At 48.5% G+C, this 21454-nt stretch overlaps 1 protein-coding gene across 6 annotated transcripts in view; it reads left to right on the top strand.

The window, feature by feature from the left end:
- LOC133353195 (oxidation resistance protein 1-like) overlaps positions 1-15109 on the top strand; it is a 66565-nt gene extending 51456 nt beyond the window's left edge. For all 6 annotated transcript variants that reach the window (XM_061569244.1, XM_061569246.1, XM_061569243.1 and 3 more), the window contains 7 exons: positions 2018-2186; positions 2480-2684; positions 5800-5925; positions 6665-6817; positions 10456-10551; positions 11216-11289; positions 11574-15109. In XM_061569244.1, the coding sequence (XP_061425228.1) occupies positions 2018-2186; positions 2480-2684; positions 5800-5925; positions 6665-6817; positions 10456-10551; positions 11216-11289; positions 11574-11709 (959 nt within the window). In that variant the 3' untranslated portion in view covers positions 11710-15109. The remainder of the gene's footprint in view (positions 1-2017; positions 2187-2479; positions 2685-5799; positions 5926-6664; positions 6818-10455; positions 10552-11215; positions 11290-11573) is intronic.
- Positions 15110-21454: the final 6345 nt, after the last annotated feature.

Raw genomic sequence — 21454 nt, 5'->3', positions numbered from 1 at the left:
GATTCATTATTCAAACTGCACAGAATTGCACATTTTGCAGGATTGGTAGATTTTAATTACATCTGTTAGAAATGTTCTTTTTGCTTTTTTTTACCCTTTTCTAATTGTGCGTTATGTTTTTTATTTATTAAAAGTGTCACAGAGAATATAAATGTGCCGTTAAACCCACTACCACCCGACACAGCCAATTATAAGGTTTGTCACATAAACAAAACTTGCCAATTCGTTACTAGTACAGCACACCGGTGTGTTGGAGAGTAAATCCACAACATTAACAATTCGAGTTCGACATTTCGCCAGTAATTACAACGAGCCTCATCAGGCGACAGCCCGATTTGTGGATAAATCCTTCTGTTCCGTTCTTAAATAGAGGGATACACGTCATGTCGTCACTCGTTAGCCAATCGGGTGCGAAATCCAGAGGGCAGGTTTACTCTCCAACACACCAGTGTGCTGTACTAGTAACGAATTGGCAATTTTTGTTTACGAGAAAAACCTTAATTATTGGCTGTGTTGGGTGGTGGCGGGTTTAACGACGCATTTATATTTACGCGATCTAACCCAAAAAAAAACTCGGTTATGGATAATATTGGTCGTGAAATCCTCCTGCTCCGTGTTAAACGGTCACAGAGAACCTTGTTGTCGGTTAAAGGACCTGAAAATCGTTGCTTCAGAACCAATATTTGTCGCTACTGTACAGTGAGAGGCCCCTCTCGCAGCATTCAGGGCACATTTTTATAACGGGTAAAGGCGCAGCTCTGCAATTGCTCTCTCAAGCCACTGCTGCTGGAAGGGCCTCGACGAGAGGGACCTCTGGATAGTATTTGGCCTACTCTTCCTCGCCAAACCTCTAGTATCCCTTGCAACGGGGGATTCTTTCACACGTTAATAATTTTTTTTAAAATAAAAAAGTGTAATAAAAGGTTTTAACCTTTCTGGCAATAATATAGATGTTAGAAATGTATTTTAGAGCTGAAAAAAAGCTGTGTTAATTGGAGAAAAAAAATAACTCGATGTTTTTTGGTGCGGTTAATGATCACCATGCTAAGGTCGCTACTAATTTACACGTCAGAGGTTATGGGGTGGCTGAAGCCCGATTTCAAACCCCGGTGTCCCAGTGGTGCCGGCCCAGCCGTGTGGCACGAAGCGCCCCCCCCCCAGGTCCACCCGCCCAGCTTCTAACAAACACCTGTGTGTGTGATCGAAACGTCGTGAGAATTGTATTGTATTTGATATTTTTATTATTTTATTACTTCCCTTCTACGTGACTTTACCAAAAGAACCAAGAAGATAAACACCTGTGTGTGTGATCGAAACGTCGTGAGAAATGTATTGTTTTATATTTTTATTATTTTATTATTTCCCTTTTACGTGACTTTACCGAAAGAACCAAGAATATGAATCCCTGCAGTCATGAAAGCTTCAAATTGAATTCTAGATTTTAAAGCTTTCGTGACTGCAAGGATTCATACTCTTAGGTTTTTTCGGTAAAGTCACGTAGGTAAAAAATAACAATAAATAATAAAAATAAAAGAAATAATAATAGAAATAAAATAATAAATCACGACGTTTCGGAGGCAACACAAGTCTCCGTCATCAGGTGGGACCGTCACAGCTAAATTTACTTTAAATTGAAACCTGTGTGTGTGCGCGCGCGCGTGCGCGCGCGTCCATTCTCTCTCTGGGGAGTGGTAGTGTAGCGGTTAGCGCGCTGCGCTATAAACCCGGCGACACGAGTTCGATTCCCGCTCACGGCCAACACCAGTGACGATTATCTGAACCGGTCCCGGGCCTCCCCTAGGTCGACTCAGCCTCAAATGAGTACCTGGTGCGGTGTGTAAACATCGTCGCTAGGGAGACAAAGGCGGTCGGGCGTGGTGCTGGCCACCCACCCCCTCGTGTACCGTTGCGGCCTTCATAGGTGCTCGCTAACAGCACTTGCCCCTACAGTCTGTTAAGGCTATACGGGGGATCTTTATCTTTGTCTCTCTGCACCCCCCACCCCCCACCTCTCCAGCCCTGCTTCCGGCCCGCGAGCCGGAGAGCGACTCCCCGCCGATGTTCCTGTGCCTTCGCGTGGGCAAGCCCATGCGCTGCTCCTTCGAGCCGGCGCGCTCGCCGGTCGTGCAGCACTACGCCTGCCGCGGAGCCCAGCCCGAGTACTGGTTCGCCGTGCCCAAAGACAGGCACGTCCCACGATTGTTTGCACCGGTGCAGTTGCCACTTGTTTTTTGGAGTCCGTGGCTCGAAGAGTGGGGGGGGGGGGGGGCAGCCACTGTCACTAGCGGTGGAGCGATTACTCCTGCTGAAACATGTACGTTTGTTATTGGTGTTTATTTTGCTTTAAATCTCGGTTGCTGCGCACGGGCCCAAAGTGAGCGTAAACTTCAAGGCCGAAGTGCTGCGTCCATGGAATGCAGACCACCAGTGCTGATGGGTGGAACTCGTCTGAGAGGCCGCCACTGTTGTGCGCGTGCAGGGTCGACCAGCTCTACACGTTCTTCGCTCAGTGGACGCCGGAGGTGTGCGGATGCGGCGGTGGTGCTGGCGGCGGTGGCGGCGGCGGCGGGGGCGGCAGTGGTGATGGCTCGGGGGAGCTGGGCTTCGTGGTTCTGGAGCGGCATGACGCGGAGGCCCTGGAGGCCATCGAGGACTTTTACTCGGACTCCTCTATGGACTGGGAGGTGCGACACGAACGATGCTCGTATTGCAATGCGAAGTACACACCCAAAGTAATGCCTCCTTATGTGATTTTTTCTCTCGCCGGTATTTCTTATAGAAAGTTTCTGCCCATGAAATAGTGCCAAAGAGCTCACTGGGCCCTTCCTGTGGAAATAAAATCTAAATATCTAAATAGGTATTGATGGATTTTATTTAAACAGGGGAGAGCCCCCAATTTAATCTTTGGATATGTCTGACCAATTCCATGAATGGGTGATTTGGAATGAGAGAAAAACAGTACCCGGAGACAACTCGTGCATTTGTTTAGGCAAGAACACTCGAGACGGATTGAGATACTATCTGTTGCATACTTTGCGGTCCAAAGCCTACAACACCTGGAATTCACAAGCAGCCTTTCATCCAAGTACTAACCAGGCTCAGCCAGCTTGGCTTCTAGAAATCTGACAATGAATGAATGCATTCAGGGTGGTTTAGTCTGATGACAAAATTGTAGGCAGTCATTAGTGGAAATATCATGAATACTTGCATGTTTCTTCACACTGACACAAATGAGGTGGTAGTGCTGGGTTGACAACTGGGCTTTATTCACCCTTGATACTGGTAGGAACCTCCTGGTTACACCAGCCCACAGGGGATTATTGTGTCTGTCCGTCCGTCGTGCAGGGTGGGACTGGGTGGGGAGGGAGGGGTGGGGCGGGGTGGGGAGGGGAGGGGATGGTCACCCCGTGGTGCCCTTATAAAACTCAACGTTTAACCTACTCACGCCGGCTTGTGCCCGCCCTCACAGTCGGGCATATTTGCGGAATACACCACGCCGCCGTTGACCCTGGCCATTGACCGAGCAACCCAACGTTCCTACCAGCTCCCTCCGCAGGAGGAATGTGGTGCTGGGTTCTCAAGTGCAGCACGTTGATGGCCCTGAGTTCAGTTACCAGTGACTACGTAAAATTCACATTAAATTAGGTTTTGCACTTCGTTTGGTTGAATTCCATCTTTTCAGCAATCAAATATGCAAGTTTGAATTCCATGAGACGACCAACAATTGGTTGATTTTAATTGTTCATGCGGGAGTAAGAAAAATGCAGCCCTTAAGCCGTTTTTACAGAAAGACTTGCGGAGGATCTTTGCGGGAAAAAAAGGAAGCTAGAGCAGCGAATAAATCATCACATTGCAGACACTTCGTAGTAGACACGGTCTAGGAAATCAACATCCAGGTCACGCACCATTCTGAAACCATACTATGCATTTTTTATTTTACCAGGTAAGGCCCACTTAGCTCTATAGCTCCTTTTCAGAAGCAACCTGGCCACAAATGATAGCCCAACGAAGTGGCTTATCAGGTGGAAATTCATAGCCGCCAAATGCTCTAAACAGTTTCAGTTTCATTTATTTGGTAGAGCCCTGTGAGCCATTTGGCTCTTGAATCGGGTGCAACCGCAACAAACAAAAAACAAAAATATTAACAAGAAAACATCTTAAAGTGACTATGTGACTATATGCAAACAGAAAATCCAATAAAAGACAGCAAAATATTGCAGAAAAAGCACCGTACACCAACGCTGTGTGCAAAAATCCCAGTGGGATGCAAGTCAAACAACAACAACAACCACAAGACAACTTCGATTAAGGCCATCAGTCTAACTCCGTACTACAACAAACAAACATGGCCAAACCAAAAAACTTTTCGAAATCACCAAAATAAAGCCATAAAAGCAATGTAACAGTGATCATAGGAATTGTGACCGAATTTTCACAATAAACGACATAAACAACATGTACCACAAAACCCTGCTGCCATAGCTGGCTGCATGAGTCACTCCACAACAGCAGGAGCATCAGTCACAGTGTAAAAAAACTTCAAAGCACCTTTAAGATCAGCACACTAAATCAAAACACAGATCATACTTTGCAGCGATCATCCGGAGGGAAAAACCGGAGGACACGGAGAAAAACCCACACGGCCATGGGGAGAACATGCAAACTCCAAATATACAGCAGCATGCGTCAGGGTAGGGATCGAAGCCACGACCTCCTGTATACCAGGCGAGGTAGTTAACATCTCCTAGCCACCGTGATGATGATGAGAGAGAGACACGCAAACTCCAAATATACAGCAGCAGGCGTCAGGGTCGGGATCGAAGCCACGACCTCCTGTATACCAGGCGAGGTAGTTAACATCTCCTAGCCACCGTGATGATGATGAGAGAGAGACACGCAAACTCCAAATATACAGCAGCAGGCGTCAGGGTCGGGATCGAAGCCACGACCTCCTGTATACCAGGCGAGGTAGTTAACATCTCCTAGCCACCGTGATGATGATGAGAGAGAGACACACAAGCTCCAAATATACAGCAGCAGGCGTCAGGGTCGGGATCGAAGCCACGACCTCCTGTATACCAGGCGAGGTAGTTAACATCTCCTAGCCACCGTGATGATGATGAGAGAGAGACACGCAAGCTCCAAATATACAGCAGCAGGCGTCAGGGTCGGGATCGAAGCCACGACCTCCTGTACACCAGGCGAGGTAGTTAACATCTCTCAAGTACCACCGGCGGGTAAGACAAGAATATGACGCCAACTCGTACGATGTTGGCTAACCACGTGTGCAAGAAGAGGGAGATGTTAAATTAAGGAAGGAATTTTTAAAGGCCAGGGGGAGGGATTTAAGCAGAAACCTCAAAGCAAGGATAAGAAGTCACCAATGGGGTGACTTTGTGTATGTTTGTTGAATTACTTATTGTAGTTTATATTGGAATTGTTAATTTTCTTATTGATGGAATTCGTGATCGTGTGTGTGTGTGGTGCGCGTGTGTACTCGTGAGGAGCGGTAGTGTAGCGATTAATGCGCTGCGCTACGAACCTGGCGACTCGGGTTCGATTCCCGCTGATGGCTAACACCAGTGACGATTATCTGAACCGGTCCTGGGCCTCCCCTAGGTCGACTCGGCATCAAATGAGTACCTGGTGGGTTGCGTGAACATCGCCACTCGGGAGACAAAGGCGGCTGAGAGTGGTGCTGGCCACCTTCTTCATAGTTGCGACTCGCTAACAGCACTTGCTCCTAAAGTCTGTTAAGGCTATATGGGGGATCTTTGTCTTTGTACTCCTGTCACCCAGATCGTGACCCTGGAGGAGGCTCTGAGGAGGCAGAGTCTCCACACGCTCACCGACAGCGAACCGGAGCCCATGTGGCCGACGTTGAACGTTGAGAGCAACTTGCTGCAGCACCACCACATTGAAAAGGTACGCACATGGACAAAGATAAAGATCCCCCGTATAGCATTAACAGACTGTAGGGACAAGTGCTGTTAGCGAGCACCTATGAAGGCCGGAACGGCACACGAGGGGGTGGGTGGCCAGCATCACGCCCGGCCGCCTTTGTCTCCCCAGTGGCGATGTTTACACACCGCACCAGGTACTCATTTGAGGCTGAGTCGACCTAGGGGAGGCCCAGGACCGCTATAAAAAGGCGGTCGCGCATGGTGTTGGCCTCCCACCCCCTCGTGTACTGTGCCGGCCTTCGTAGGTGCTCGCAAAACAGCACGTTCTGTTGAGGCTATAGGGGTCTTTGTCTGGCACATATGGAGTGGGGAGCGGTAGTGTAGCTGTTAGCGTGCTGCGCTGCGAACCCGATGACTCGAGTTCGATTCCCACTCACTGCCAACACCAGTGACGAATATCTGAACCGTTTCTGGGACTCCCCTAGGTCAACTCGGACTTGAAAATTTTCCCCAGTGTGGTGTGTAAAAACAATCAGCACTGGGGAGTTGAAGGTGGCCAAGCGTAGCGCTGACCACCCTCCCCCTCACGCTGGTCATTACACATCAGTAACGGACTCCCTGTCCGATCGCGACAAATCCAACAACGTGTGTTCCGCGTATAAACGTGTCGCTGTGGATTGCACGCAAAACCCTGCTGCGTTCCCCACCACCACCACCCCTCTGAACCGCGTGCCGCCACCGTCCGCCGCTCTTGCCCGCAGCTGGTGCCGGAGCTGCCCCCGCGCACGGTGGGCTACACGTGGAGCCTGCTGTACGGCACGGCGCAGCACGGCACGAGCCTGGGCACACTGTACCGCTCCGCCCTGCTCTCCGACTCACCCATGCTGCTTGTCGTGTGCGACACCGACGGGCAGGTGGGCGGCCCCCACCCCCTCCTACTCGCCTACTCCCCCCCCCACCCACCACCCCCACCTCACCCCCCACCCTCCACCCTCACCACCCCCCACCCGCCACCCTCACCTCACCACCCTCCACCCCCACCTCACCACCCCCCCACCCTCCACCCTCACCTCACCACCCTCCACCCTCACCTCACCACCCTCCACCCCCACCTCACCCCCCCACCCGCCACCACCCCCACCTCACCCCCCCACCCTCCACCCTCACCTCACCACCCCCCACCCTCCACCCTCACCTCACCACCCTCCACCCCCACCTCACCCCCCCACCCTCCACCCTCACCACCCCCCACCCTCCACCCCCACCTCACCACCCCACCCGCCACCAACCAACACCGCCACAACCTCTCCTTAAAATTCATCACCACATTAACAATGCCATGTTAAATCTGGATTTGACATGTTAAGATAGTATTTATTACCCTTTGGTTCTTTCGGTAAAGTCACGTAGGTAGAAAAATAATAGATCACGACGTTTCGATCGCAACGCAAGCGACCGTCATCAGGTGGAACAGATACAGCTGGAGAATTGCTGACGTCGGAGAAAGAGCTGCTGCAGTTTTGGTCGCACGATTAGGAAATGTTTGTGGGGAAATACAACAACAGAAAATGACAAAAAACTTAAGACGGGATCACAGGCCGAGTACGGAATGCTTACATTGAGTAGATGTATATTTTATTGAGTTTGGGATTCAAAAACCGAGTCGGAGGTTTTTGTATTGAAACGTATAGTTTGTTGATTGATGAGGGGTTCTTATTCTGAGTAAGGAGGTTCTTGGAGTAGCGGGTTCGTAGTGCAGTGGGTTCCTCAACTAAATATGGAGCTCCTCAACGATCTGAAGCAATCGGCTCTTGTATCTCAATTGGCTCTCATGTGTAATATTAAATAAAGATCACATACATGTAGCAGCCTCTGGCAAAACGGATTTGACAATTACTTTTGGGTGTGGCTGCGAATGTGACTTCATCGCCAGCTGTTGCTTAATTCACCCTTCTTTCACCCGGTCTCCGTAGACCACAGAGGCAATTGGCGAATTGCATATCTGTCGATCCATGCGGTTTCCCCCTATTCTTGTACAGGGAAATTGAGTAACAATTTTTTTTTGCGTATTTTGTTTGTTTTTCTCGCTTGTGATGGGACTTGTTTGCCGGATGAACCTTCATATTTATAAGGGCACGGGGTGACCAATAAGGTCTGAATTGGTCTGTAATTAATGAGATAGGGCCCTGATAAGGGGTTCGACGGGTGTGGAATTGGGAGTGTGAATGTAACGCTGCAGTGAATGTCACCGGGGAGTAGTAGAGCCTTGAGGCTCGCAGGTTGCGACTCTGTACCAACCGCGCTCGCTGCAGAACAGGCGGCTTGCTCAGCAGCGGCAGCAAACACGCAGCAATGGCAACAGCAGCTGCCATTCGCCACTAAGTGGCAGTGACGTCACCACGGCGCTTGTGCCAGGCCATGTGCACGTTGAGGCCGCGCGTCGTGTCGAACGCCCGCTGGCAGGAGGTCACGGGACAGACCCCCAGGTGCCATGAGTTGCCTAACTGAGATCACTGGCTGATGCACCACCTGTGCCCAGGTTTGCCTGGTATGCCTCGGGCAGCAGCGGCACACACGACAACACCCGCAACAACAAGATTACAAACAGCAACGGCGGCAGTCTGGTACAATGAAGCCTTATCTCAAGTCAGGTTTGCCTGGTACCCCTCGGGCATCTTTAGGCCTTAGTGGGGGCTTGGTGATGAGTGGAAACCTAAAATCCCAGCCTCAGACTGCCCTTGCTGTGACAGTACTGTGTTGCCGGATGATGTGTGTTTGTCTCTCACTGACTGCCTTTCTCTGAGCGATTCACCAACCTCCATCTCCATGTTGCATTCCGGCGACATCAGTGTCGCAGGCTTGCGTCATCGATGTCAGCGGCATCCAGCGATTCTCATCTATTGTAGAAAATAGGGGCGTGCTCGTGATTGCGAGCTATGAAAGTCTCGTCTTTTACCCACACGGAACTCGGCGACGTGGCTTCTCGTTGTCCCAAGCCCAAGAGGTTTTTAGAACCTTTCGGAACAGACAGGCGCCGTTCGCCGTGGAGGTGCAAGGCGCGTGTTGCGTGACGGCCTGGATGAAACAAGCAGCGACTGGCCTGAACACGAGCCCACCCACTCAACTGGACATGTTGACCTCTTTCTCCCGACCCACGCGATCTTCGGCTGCTTACCGGCTTGCTGCCCTTTGCCGAGATCATTTTTTTCCTCCGCCGTCCGTTAAACTGCACGGCGTTTGCCGGCTTGAGCGCATTTGCGGCGTTGCATAGCGGAGGGGTCGTCTGGGTGCTCGGCGGTCGAGTAAAGGAAAATTCCATTGGTCGGAAGTAACGTGATGAAATGTGAGATGAATGTGTCGTGGTCCCTGTGTGGGTGCTTTGAGTGAGTGCGTGTGTGTGTGTGCACGCGCGTCTGCATACACGTGGGGAGCTTTACCAAGGCGGTTGTGCGTGGTGTTGGCCACCCACCCCCTCGCGTACTGTGCCGGCCTTCGTAGGTGCTCGCAAAACAGCACGTTCTGTTGAGGCTATAGGGGTCTTTGCCTTGCACATATGGACATATATATATGGAGTGGGGAGCGGTAGTGTAGCTGTTAGCGTGCTGCGCTATGAACCCGTTGACTCAAGTACGATTCCCACTCACTGCCAACACCAGTGACAAATATTTGAACCGGTTCTGGGACTCGTCTAGGTCAACTCGGACTTGAATTTCTTCCCCGGTGTGGTGTGTTAAACAATCAGCACTGGGGAGATGAAGGTGGCCAAGCATAGCGCTGTCCACCCTCCCGCTCATGCGCCATGCCGGTTCTTTGATGGCCGCTCACAGAACTTACCCCAATGGTATGTTAAAGGATCTATATGGGTACTGGCTTTACTAGCCGGCTTCTCCCGGGGCTTGGATTCCTGTCTTGGATTAATACGCAGCCGACGCGGAGGGTGGCGGGGGGGGGGGGTGCGTGACGTCAGCAGGCACACTGTGTGACGCTGCCGCATGCGGGTGACATCACAGATGTGACGTCACAGATGTGACGTCACAGATGTGACGTCACTGATGTGACGTCTCAGATGTGACGTCACCGCTCACTTGCCGTGCAAAATATATCCCTCCCTCCAAAATACAAAAGTCTATTTTTTATACTTTTTGCATTGTGTACAGTCTGGAAGCTACCCACAAATACCAAATTTTAAGTTTGTTGCATGTCGGGAAGTATGCTAAACATTTCGAACAGACACACACAATCACAAATTTCCCTTTTTAACATGTAGATTTGTGTTTTGTATGTCTGTGAATGTTAGGTGGAGCAGTTGTCTCGTGGTTAGTGCACTGAATTACAAAACCTGGTGACCTGAGTTTGATGAATATCTTGAGCAAGTTATTTACCTCTCTGGGGTCATCTCAACCTTAGATTAGTACCCGGCGTTGTGACCAACACCACCCCCCCACTAGCAACGGCACTTTCCCCTCCAAACAGTCTAATAGCGGATGCACACGTGATCTTTCGTCTTCCTGCGTGTTTCGACTTGCTTATGTGTGTGCCCATGCACTTGCAGATATTCGGGGCTTTCGTATCTTCCGCGATCCGATGCAACGACCACTACTACGGCACTGGAGAAACCTTCCTGTTCACCTTCAATCCGGACTTTAAGGTAGCCTTTCCAAAACAGACGATTGTTCGTGAAATGTGAAATGGCTTTTCTCACACGTTCTTAGATTTTTTTGCTGCTTTTATTTCGTTGTGGGGGATGCTGTCGTATTGTTGTGGTCCGCACAATTGAATTGCTGGCCAGAGGTCGGGGGGGTTAGATTCATTATCCCAGGCCTGGTCAGTTGAAACAATGGTGCAAGTTTATAAAATCGCTCTGTTTTTGTCCACCTGGCGTCGTAAATGGTTTTGCTAAATTTAGTTGATCGGCAGGTTTGTGTATGGCGAGTGTGGTTAGGGCACCACGGTGGCGAGATGTTAACTCCCTCGCCTGGTATACAGGAGGTCGTGGGTTCGATCCCGACCCTGACGCCTGCTGCTGTATATTTGGAGTTTGCATGTTCTCCCCGTGGTCGCGTGGATTTTTCTCCGGGTCCTCTGGTTTTTCCCTCCACATTTAGAAACATGCGCTTGATTTTAATTAAACGATTGCTGCAATCTGTACTTATTTTATCTAGAGCGCTCCCTTAAAAAGGAGACTTTCAGCCACCTACTTAGAAAGAATACGATTATTATATTATCCAGAAGTGCAGGCCATTGAAGTTTTGCACATGTGTTTTTGTTGTTGCTATTAACCCGTTTAATTGTATTGTTTTATTTGCTTTCAGATTTTCAGGTGGACGGGAGAAAATTCTTTCTTTGTCAGCGGCGATAAGGATTCCTTGGTCATTGGTGGTGGAGAGTGAGTCTCAATCGTTTCATCCGCCATCCAGCGACACATTTTAATACCCCAGTTAATGAGTGCTTAGCACGGCATCACTCTTTCAGCTGCTTGCGTTCTATGAGAATGAAACACGTAAAACGGTTGTTTGATCTGAACATCTGAAGTCTGTGGACAAAAGTGCCTGTTTATCCAATTTTCCTTACATCGGCTGAACGGCATTTTTTTACTTTGATGCGTCCTCATCCCTGCACGATTTCTCTCCACCCCCCCCCCCCACCCGTTGCGCCCCCCCCCCTCCTCAGCGGCGTGTTTGGCTTGTGGCTGGGGGGCGACCTGTACCACGGGTCGAGCCGGCGCTGCCACACGTTCAAAAACGAGCCGCTGGGCACCCGCGACGACTTCTGCGTGCGGGCACTCGAAGTCTGGGCCTTCGAGTGAGGAGCCCCCGGTGTCTCCCGGCCGAGCGGCCCCCATCGAGGGTCCCCCCCCTACCCCACCCCACGACACCAACCCATGCCCACGCCCAGCGGCGAAGGTGACGATGATGAAAGAGTGCGAGACACGCCAGGGGGACCCTCGCTCGCGGGCTCCACGGACGCGTGCCAGATGTTCCCTTCCAGGTCCGGGCGTAACCAAAGGGTCCGGCAGCCCCACCACAACTTTGGCGCAGGTTGTGGCGAGAATTCCTCGCGGCGTGCTGAATGGGCCCCGGGGAAGAAATATTTACGGAGATCGCTCCACCCGCAGTCCGGCTCGGCGACAAAAGGCGCCCGGTGAAAATGCGGAGTGAGCTTTCGCGGAGCGCGCGGCCGTACGCGAGTTGTACGATGCACTCGTTGTTGCGTGTGTGTACGTGGGTTTGATTTTTGTCAGGGTCGTTGAGGTCGGCGGGGTGGGTGGGTGATCGGTGAGCGTCGCCGCCGTTTGGTTTGTTGTCCGCTGCCGGCACTGGCGACTCCACCTTTCTCATGGCCCTCGCCACGCCGGTTCGTTAGCGGGTGACGGGCTGCGTTCATCTTTGCGAGAAGGTTCTCTTGCCCACTTAATTACGCCGCCCTACGAATGACGCGCTTTTATTTGCTCTCTTTTACAAGCGGCACAATCGCCCGGGGATTGCCAGCAATCCCCGGCGTAGCAGCCTGGAGCATGTGAAAGGGACTGGGAGGCTCATTAGTGACGAGAATGGCTTTAGTTCTCTGCCGATAGTATTGTGATGCGATGCTTATCTCTGGCCGTGAAATGCTTTAATTGTCCGCGTTTGGGCTTTTGTGATCGCTATCGGCGATTGTTCTGGTCTTGTCCAGCAAAACGTTCACAGTTTGAGTCAAACGTGATCTGAAACCAACGTGGTGCGGTATGGTGTGTGCAGGATTTCAAAACAAAGCTTTGGTTTTGGGTTGATTTTAAACGAGCCGTGAGATGGTGGAAACGAAAAATGCAGGAATTGGTGCAGGAAAAAGTCTCGTGAGGTGCTAATAAAAAAATAAAAATTGTAGCATCTTAATTGGTTTTTCTGGTATAAGCCATGGCCTTGTACAATGCCCCTGAATCTCTCTTTCTCTGACAGGTCCATAGCTCGCTGTTAATAGTGAAGCAAGCCCGGGTGGTCACATTGCACGTGTTGTCGCTCCCATGCTGTGTTTAAATTTCCTAATCGGGATGAGTGACCACTCATGCACCACCTGCACCGTGCCTGGCCTTTCAATTGGGGCAGGTAAAACATCTCGTGGTACAAGGTCTGATGAAATGTTCCTTTGACCTAATGTTAGACCTCGTTCTGAGCCACATTTTTACACTTTAAATAATGATACTTGGTGTATTAACTTGGGAAAAATCTGCAAGTTTCATGCTTTTAACGTCCTAGCCTCAAAGCCTTTCAACAACACATCATATTTAAAACGGATCTCTTCGTGAACACACCAGGGGTTATCCGCATGTGAAATACAAATCACAAGTATGCTCTTCTGCACAAAAACAGACACTCAAAGCGTGGACAACCTCTGAATTGATCTTCACGGAATATTCTTTGATACAGCGCCAGTGACGTATTATTTTTTAGACTAAACTTGATGGTGGATTTCGTCCTGTACAATTTTCTTTCCGACTGCAGTATATCCGAGGCTGCGATCGTCATTCTACGTTGTTAAAGACTTCGCAGTAGTCTTTGAGCCATGTTGTATTCCACTTAAATAATACAACTCTAAAAGCTGAAACTACCACCAGGAACGTAATTCGAAGCTTCTTGAGACTCTTCACGTTTGGTATTCTTGCAGGTGTTGTGTTTGTACAATCCGCATCTAAATTCCTTGCTAATTTTTTGTACATGATTCCCAAAAAGTAATTGTTGCGGAAGCTTTGATTTTTTGTTCGTATGGCAGGATGGAAAAAGCAACGGTCTTGAAACGTGCTCCAGTTGTTGTGCTACGTTTTTTCTTAAAACGAATCCAAGCAGGCAGTCGACGATGTATAGCACTTCCAATTAGCACGGCAGGCGACGTACGGCGCGAAAGAAGTTCAGCATCCATTGCGCTCGTTTTTTTCTGCAACACACAAGGGAAATCGCCCATGGTTGGCAGAACTTAATTAAAGTTTGCTGTGGCCACCTTCATTAGAACGATCGTTCGTTGCCGTAAACTGAGCGCATGTGCTTTTGGGAGTAGTTTCTGCATTCGAAGGCAGCGGTAGGCCAGGCAATGTGGAGATGCGTGGACCTGTGTTTTGGCAGGGCTTGTTTCACACGCGTTTGACCGAATTAACCACCTCATTGAAATGAACGCTATGTTCCGGAAGCTGAGCGCATGTGCTTTCGGTAGTTGCTGTATTCGAAGGCAGCGGTAGGCCAGGCGTTGTGGATGTCCGAGGCCTGGGTTGTTTTAACTGAATCGTGATTGAATCATTTTGTTGTTGTGGTCCAGTAACAACTACACGAAGAACGGTGCTTTTCCTTGGTTTGGTAAATGTCATGTCGGGTTATTATGATTGCACCTCTGCTGCCATTAGCGATGTGAAGCTCGCGAATGTGATAGACGCATTGCAGGAACTTTAACGAGTTTGAATTCGACGTTTGTTTCTTCATTATATGGAGATTTGCTTGAAATGCACGGCTCTACGTTACTGTATTTCTTTTATTATTAACGTAATTTTTTAATTATATTTTAATACAATACTTGAAATGTGTTTTCTAAACGGTTGGTGCTTAGCCCCCCGAGTGCGATGAATTATATTGCATCTTGGAAAACTGAAACTTGCATTATAACACTTTTAAGAATATTAATCTTTTTAACGATATCCACATATTACCTTTGCTCCGGACACTTTTCATCCAGTAATTGGTCGTTTAAATGAAGAAATAATGTAACGGAATATTCACATGCTGTGCACGTTCGTGCGGTGACGACTTTGGTTAACCGTGAGTATAATAATTGAAGAATAATGTACAGCCCTTGGTCACTTGACTGCTGGATTGAAGGCTTCCGCTTGACGTGTCAGTGGTGTGAGTTATATGACCGTACTTCACCATCCTGATCAGCGTGGGCTGGTGCATTGAAGGCCACAGAACCGGTTGTGGATATCGCTCGCCGCTGATGATGCCCGTTATCAGGAATCAAACTCGGGTCGCAGCGCAGGGTTCATGGCACGGTGAGATCACCAATGTGCCATCGCTACACCATTGTTACGTTCTTCATCCCACTTACACAGTATTCCGATGTTTTTCCAAGATGCTATATTTTTACCACTTTTTGCAAACGAAGTTTTTTTTTTGTATTTGACCACGCGGATGTGTTATTGATGAAAGAATTTTGCTGGTTGCTCGTAAAAAAAAAAGTATTGCATATCCGTCGCTCCGTAGTGTGCACTTTGTTTCAAGCTTATAAGAGCAATGTAATGGAACGTAAGGACATAATCTAGTGACCGCTTGTGTTGAGCACATTGAAAAACTTGGTCACAATTCCACTTGGGTGAAAAAAAAGGTCCCTTGTTACCGTGACCATTAAAAATTATTTAGGTTCCTTTAGGGAAAAAGAAGACATTAACTGAAGTTTTAAACTGAAATTAGTTACTTGAAATGTAACGAATTTACAAAAAAACCCTAAGAACTTGATGCCTTGCAGGTGCACGCAGTTCATCCCCATACGCCAATCTTCCCCACTAACTCGCTAATTTCAGAGAGGTGTTAAAAACAATACACACGATTGATTGCGTTTTCCTGTGCTTGGTTGTAGAAAGATGGAATATGCGACTCGTGATCTGTATTTGGCAGACGCCTTGTACACAGCAGGGTGCCATGAGTGGCTTCAGTGTGAGGCAGGAGGCAAACGCTGTCTTTTCTTTTTGCAGTCTCAACAGATGCACTTGGTAAAATGTAACATTTGGAACGCAACACGATGCCTTTTTGTCAGAGTTTCTTCCTCTACCGGATGGGCGAGCGTTTGAAATCTCCTGCAGTTTCGCGTGAGCAGCAGTGCGGCGAGGATGGGCAGGGGGCTCAGAGCACTGGGTCAAAGCAACTGAGCTTGCAATGTCGGCATCCTGGGTTGAAGTCCGGCTTTCAATCACCCGTGATGAAACCAGCTTTCTCAAGTGCGTAGAGCAGTGGTGGGCCTCGGCCTGACCGCGAGCCAGTGACTAAAATGAATCGTTCAATTTCGTCGTTGGCATAATTTGCTTTGTTCGAGCTCTTGAGAACGAAGTATTTTTCAGTTTGACACGTGACAAGTGCTTTCTGCAGGGCATATGAAGATCTGCCCCGAGTGTGGATAAATCGGCACGTTCGAGTTACTTAAGACGTGATGTATTCTGGTGCGGTTCTCCAAAAACATGATGTGGCACGCCGCTTTCGGCGAGCGTTCCGGATGGAGCGGTCTTTTTGTTGCCGCGTGACGACGATAATGCAGTTGGAATATAAATGAGGGGATACGAAAGCAAAAAATAAAGGTCTTGGCGAGGAAATTCATTTTTTTTTTTAAACGGGTGATGCTTTCAACTCGAGCAGCTGTAAACGGGGGTAACATATTTCACCACTCCACTTCTGGAAACCCGCGTGCGCTTCTGAACTAAAACTGCAAAACTCAAGGTGGCGTTTGACATCGCCACTGCGCCCGGCCCGCATTGAGAATCATTTTTGCGTTTTTGGCAGATCGTGACGTGCTCATTGCTGCAGAATTAGAAAGAGCACTTGCGGCAATTCCAGGGTGTACTGCTGTGCTCCGACAAAGGTGGTAGCAGTAAGATCCGCTCCAGTAAAGTTGACCGATTCCAAAATGTATAGTTTTCCACTCGGTGGTAATTCGACGCGATACGATGGCTTTCTTTGTTGCGTTCGTGCCGTTCGTGTGTAGCCAACTTATACGAATGAGTTCTGTGAGGGTGGGCAGTTTCTGGTCATGGTGGGTAGAGAGGGGGGGCGGTGGGAGACGTGCTGCACCCGTGTCGACCTGTGGGTAAACTGTGCATAGACATCGTTGTCTGGAATGTTCAGTAAATGGTGGGGTAAAGTGTGGGTATTACAGCCACCCTTTTGGACAAGTCTTCGTGGCGTAGGCGCTGTGTGTGGCCGGTATTAATTTAGCTTTGGAGGTAGTTAACGTCAGGATTTAAGAGGTCACGAGTTCATCAGTCGACTCTTGCTCTTGCTAACATTTCCGTGGATGGTGGCGCCTCTTCGTGGCTTGCAGCGGCGGTGTGACATGAACCCATTAGTTGCGATGTATACAAAAGAAACAAAAAAAAACATCGATTCTTCCATATGATTCAACGCTTGTGTCGTGAGATCAAGAATCTGTATTAATCGACAAATCGGTGCATCGTTTCACCTCCTAATCAATGATGTTACGTCGGCGAATTTCTAACGGTTGCACGCAGTGGAACAATTTGTGAACGGGTCCTGCCTGTCTGGTGCAATGATGCAGCAAGTCCTGTAGCTGTTGTGTAAGCATAACCCAAATGAATTTGAGCATTGTGTTATTGAAGCGACTGTGCATTCAACTCAAGATCAGTGGTGGTTGCATGCCGTGCACAAAACTCTGCGGACTGGTAAGACGTTACATCGGTAGGCTCTTGTGTGGCCTTAAAGATTAAAGCCATTGCTGTATACGGGACATCTCATCGGTGGACTGCAATGTCATTGTTGCTTCATAACAAATCCACTGTAGCGGAGAGGTATGGATGACGTGCGATGTGGGGCTCTTGCCAATTAAAACCTTCGCCGTTGATTTTTTTTTAAAAGCTTTATTCAGGGAGGGGGGTCTTCTTTGAGGTTTTTAGTGCCCAGAGAAAACGACGCCCTGGGGAGGGGAGTGCTTGGGGCTGATTCAGCGAAGGGGGGGGGACAGAAACCCTGTTATGTCAGCTATGTCATAACAAATCCCCATTTATTTTCCACGACCAAAACAACTTTACCAATTTACAACTTTTAGGTGAATTATATTTGTTTTCTACTTAATGCAAATCTAAAAAAAAACATGAATCCAATGCTATGGTAGTTACAGTACGAGACTGGGACTGTCTAGGAATGTGTACGTTTCTGTGCGGCGTGGAGACGCGGTGAACAACAAATCAGCATGGCTTTGCGGTATACTCTTTGGTTTTTTTCGGTAAAGTCACGTAGGTAAAACATTAAAATAAATTCAATCACGACGTTTCGGGCGCAAACACAAGCGTCCTTCTGTTGCGCCCGAAACGTCGTGATTTAATTTATTGCATTTTTTTCCTAAGTGACTTTACTGAAAAAACAGAGTATGAATCCTTGCAGTCACGAAAACTTCAAATCTAGAATGGCTTTGCCGTGTTTATTTTTTTCCATTCGGGAGTGCAATTTTATATTTCTGTCGCTCAACTTTTACGAGTTCGTCAGCCGCCACTCCCTATGACACAGCAGCGGTCCCCAACATTTTTGTCACCAGGGACCGGTTTCGTCGAAGACAATTTTTTCACGGACCGGGGTGGGGGGGTCATCATTGGGTCTTTCCCCCTTTTTAAAGAAGCTCTCCAGCGACGTTTGTTTTCGACTCATTGTGGCTACTAGGGGTTAGAGCTTGTGGGCTTACCAACACTGTGAGTGAGACAAGTGCGTAGTGTGGGAAAGAGGCGCGGATGGAAGTGGTGAATAATAAAATAATGGGGGCGGGTTCCACGTGCGGACTCGTCACTCTCACCTCCTGCTGCTGTGCGGCCCGGTTACTAACAGGACACGTGACCGGTAGCGGCCCGAACCCCTGATATACAGGACACAGAATACCCACTCACGCTCTGTTGAGGACACGCAGGAGATCAATGGTGGCCAATCCACCGAGCACAGTGATGATCCATTTTGGTGGATGCCACCAGCTGAAGACCAACAACGACCCTTCAATATACGTGGTTTTTTTCACTCATTTTCGAAGGGGGGGCAACTTTTGCCGATAAGATATCGTCAGCGTGAGGGCCGCAACACGTTTGAAACTATTGGGGTTTGACAGCACGATGATGGTGGGGTGTTTTCACCCTTTGTGTATCGTGCCGGGGGCCCCACTAGTGGCCCGCGGGCCTTGTACTGAAGAACACCGATGGACACAGTCACACACAAAGTATTAGCGCCCTCTATTGGTAGGCATTATTTTTAATGCATTAATTCTTGGGGATCATTTTTTTTGTTGATTCGCCATCACCCGAAACGAAAAATGTTAGTTCGCTTATGTTCGTGTTCTGATGTGTCCTCGGAGCAAGACAATATAGTGTTACTATCCGCCGCCGAATGGCGCTCCATGTATTGACCGCCATTGCTGGAGAGTAACGAACAACTGCACTCGACAGAAAAAAATTAACCCGTTAAAACAAAGTTTTTCACTATAAATCCTTTATATGCGTTGCATCGGGGCGGCTAGAGTCCTTTCGTCCTCTGGCTTGAGATGGCTGCCACCTATGGGTCAGATGATTGTGTGCCAGCATTAACCAATTGGTAAATAGATATTTTTCCCCCTAAACCGTGTAAAATTTTGGGACAATTTTTTCACGAACATTAATTGTCACGCACAACGAGTCTGTGTGGAAAATGTCAGCTCGATTGGATCACGGGAAGTGGGTTAAAAAACGACCGAAAGATTTGCACGGTCCTAAGCAAGCAACCGAACTTAATATAAAGGATTTAAAAAAAATTCAGAAACATTTAGAAAAACCACCGTTTATTTTTCTGGGGTTCATGGTCAACATTTGTTTTTTTTCATTTTCGTAAACCCAACCTCGGCTCGTGTGCATGAGTAAGGAGGATTGTGGCATCGTAGGACTGGCCGACCGTGGTCATTGCTGGGTTGAAGGGAGCACATTTTGTGTCGTCTCTCGCCTGGTACCAGACGTGGCCTAGGTGCCCCTGCCCACCAAAGGTCCTTCGGTGTTTAATAATCTCCAGATTATTATTTTCCCACCACGTCAAGGAAATGTCTTCTTGCAGAATGAAACAATCCGCTGCTGGATGAACGAACGCCTCTCCACACCATCTCTGTCATGCACTCCGATTGGCCGATTCGTGTAGCGGTTGGGCGTGAAGTGATTCCACTGTGATTTAAATTGGCATAGGAGCCAGGAGGCTACACACTTACGTGCTTTATTGATTTTTCCCGAGAAAGGAAGGAACCCATTAGCCTTGACCTCTTTGCCTGCTGTCCCCTGCTGTGCATGCGCTTGCCAGTTCCTGTACTCCACTTAAATTGGGGGTGCCACGGTGGCGAGATGTTAACTACCTCGCCGGGTATACAGGAGGTCGTGGGATCCCGACCCTGCTGTATATTTGGAGTTTGCATGTTCTCCCTGTGGTCGCGTGGATTTCTCTCCGGGTCCTCCGGTTTCTTCTCTCCGCATTTAGAATCGACATCACGCGTCTCGAGTATAAATTTGCACACGACAAAGCCACTTCGTTGATTCTAGATTTGAAGCTTTCGTGACTGCAAGGAATCATATTCTTAGGTTTTTTTTCGGTAAAGTCACGTACGTAAAAAATTAAAATTAATAAAAGTAAAATAAAAATAAAATAAAAATCACGACGTTTCGTAGGCAACACAAGCTTCCGTCTTCAGGTGGAACCATCACAGCACGATAGCTGTATCAAGTGAGAGAAATTCCAAGAAACAGTATTTGTATATATACTGGTTGAGGGTGGGAGGAGCCAAGGTAGGCCCTGGATATTATTTTTGTGAGGTTCGGTGCGGCTGAAGCACGCTGTTAGGAATGAGCCTTTGTTGTGTAAACTAGGTGCGGATGATGTAAAGGTGGTTGGTTTCTCATTTATGACCAGTTCTCCCCTTGCAGGCTTGCACGCCACCAATGTAGACATCCTCACCCGCCACCACTGCCCCCTGCACTCGTGGTTTTCTCTGGGCACTCTGATTTCCTCCCACGTACCAAACACTCAATAATCGAATTCGTCAAACATTCCCATGTCCCGATCCATCCTGGAAGAAAAAAAGAAATACAGTATTGGCGATGCCTTCCTCGGTAAAGAATACACTTTTTGATCGGTTTCACTCGGAGGATAGGGTCATCCTAAGGTTCTTTAACTGTTTCGAGTCGTGTGCTAAACTCTTAAGAAAATATAAATGCCCCCATAGTCGGTTCACCCAAATCATACCTGATGCTGAAGATACAGCTAAAAACAATAGGGGTAATTCCATTGAAGCCACGATCAAACATCGCAACAGTTGTTAAATTAAATTTCTGTACTTAATTGAAAAAAAACCGTAGCAACACCGCACCTACTTGGCAATTTATTTACAGGCCGGGTGCTGCGTACTTCTTGTATCGTACAGGGACGGCTGTCGCTCAGCTTGCCCTATGCTCTACTGCAGCAAGGGCATCGAGATGCGATGTAAGGCGCTTTGGGTTGCTAAGGCATTGCCTAGAAATGGAAATCCTCATCCTTGAAGCAGACGTAGCCTTCTACCGGATAGTCGTACAATGAATACATGATGAAATAATAATGATGTATAATGACTGCTACAGTGGAAATGAATGTATACAGAATGGTTGGCCTTTTGTGGCCTTACAAGTTATATGCCCGTTTACACTGAAATCTACATTCCGTCCCGGTTGTATTTAATAAAGGACTTGCACAAGGTTGAACACGAGGGCTGGCACGTGTGCCTGCCAAAAGAGGGGTCACCCTCTCTACCTGCTCGTGCACCACACACACACAGTTGCATCCCCCCCTTGCCTT

Source organism: Lethenteron reissneri, chromosome 43, assembly GCF_015708825.2.
Source record: "Lethenteron reissneri isolate LAM-NWPU_2019-01 chromosome 43, ASM1570882v1, whole genome shotgun sequence".
Taxonomy (NCBI): domain Eukaryota; kingdom Metazoa; phylum Chordata; class Hyperoartia; order Petromyzontiformes; family Petromyzontidae; genus Lethenteron; species Lethenteron reissneri.
The sequence above is the reverse complement of the archived record's forward strand: the minus strand, read 5'-3'. Positions and strand labels throughout refer to the sequence as shown.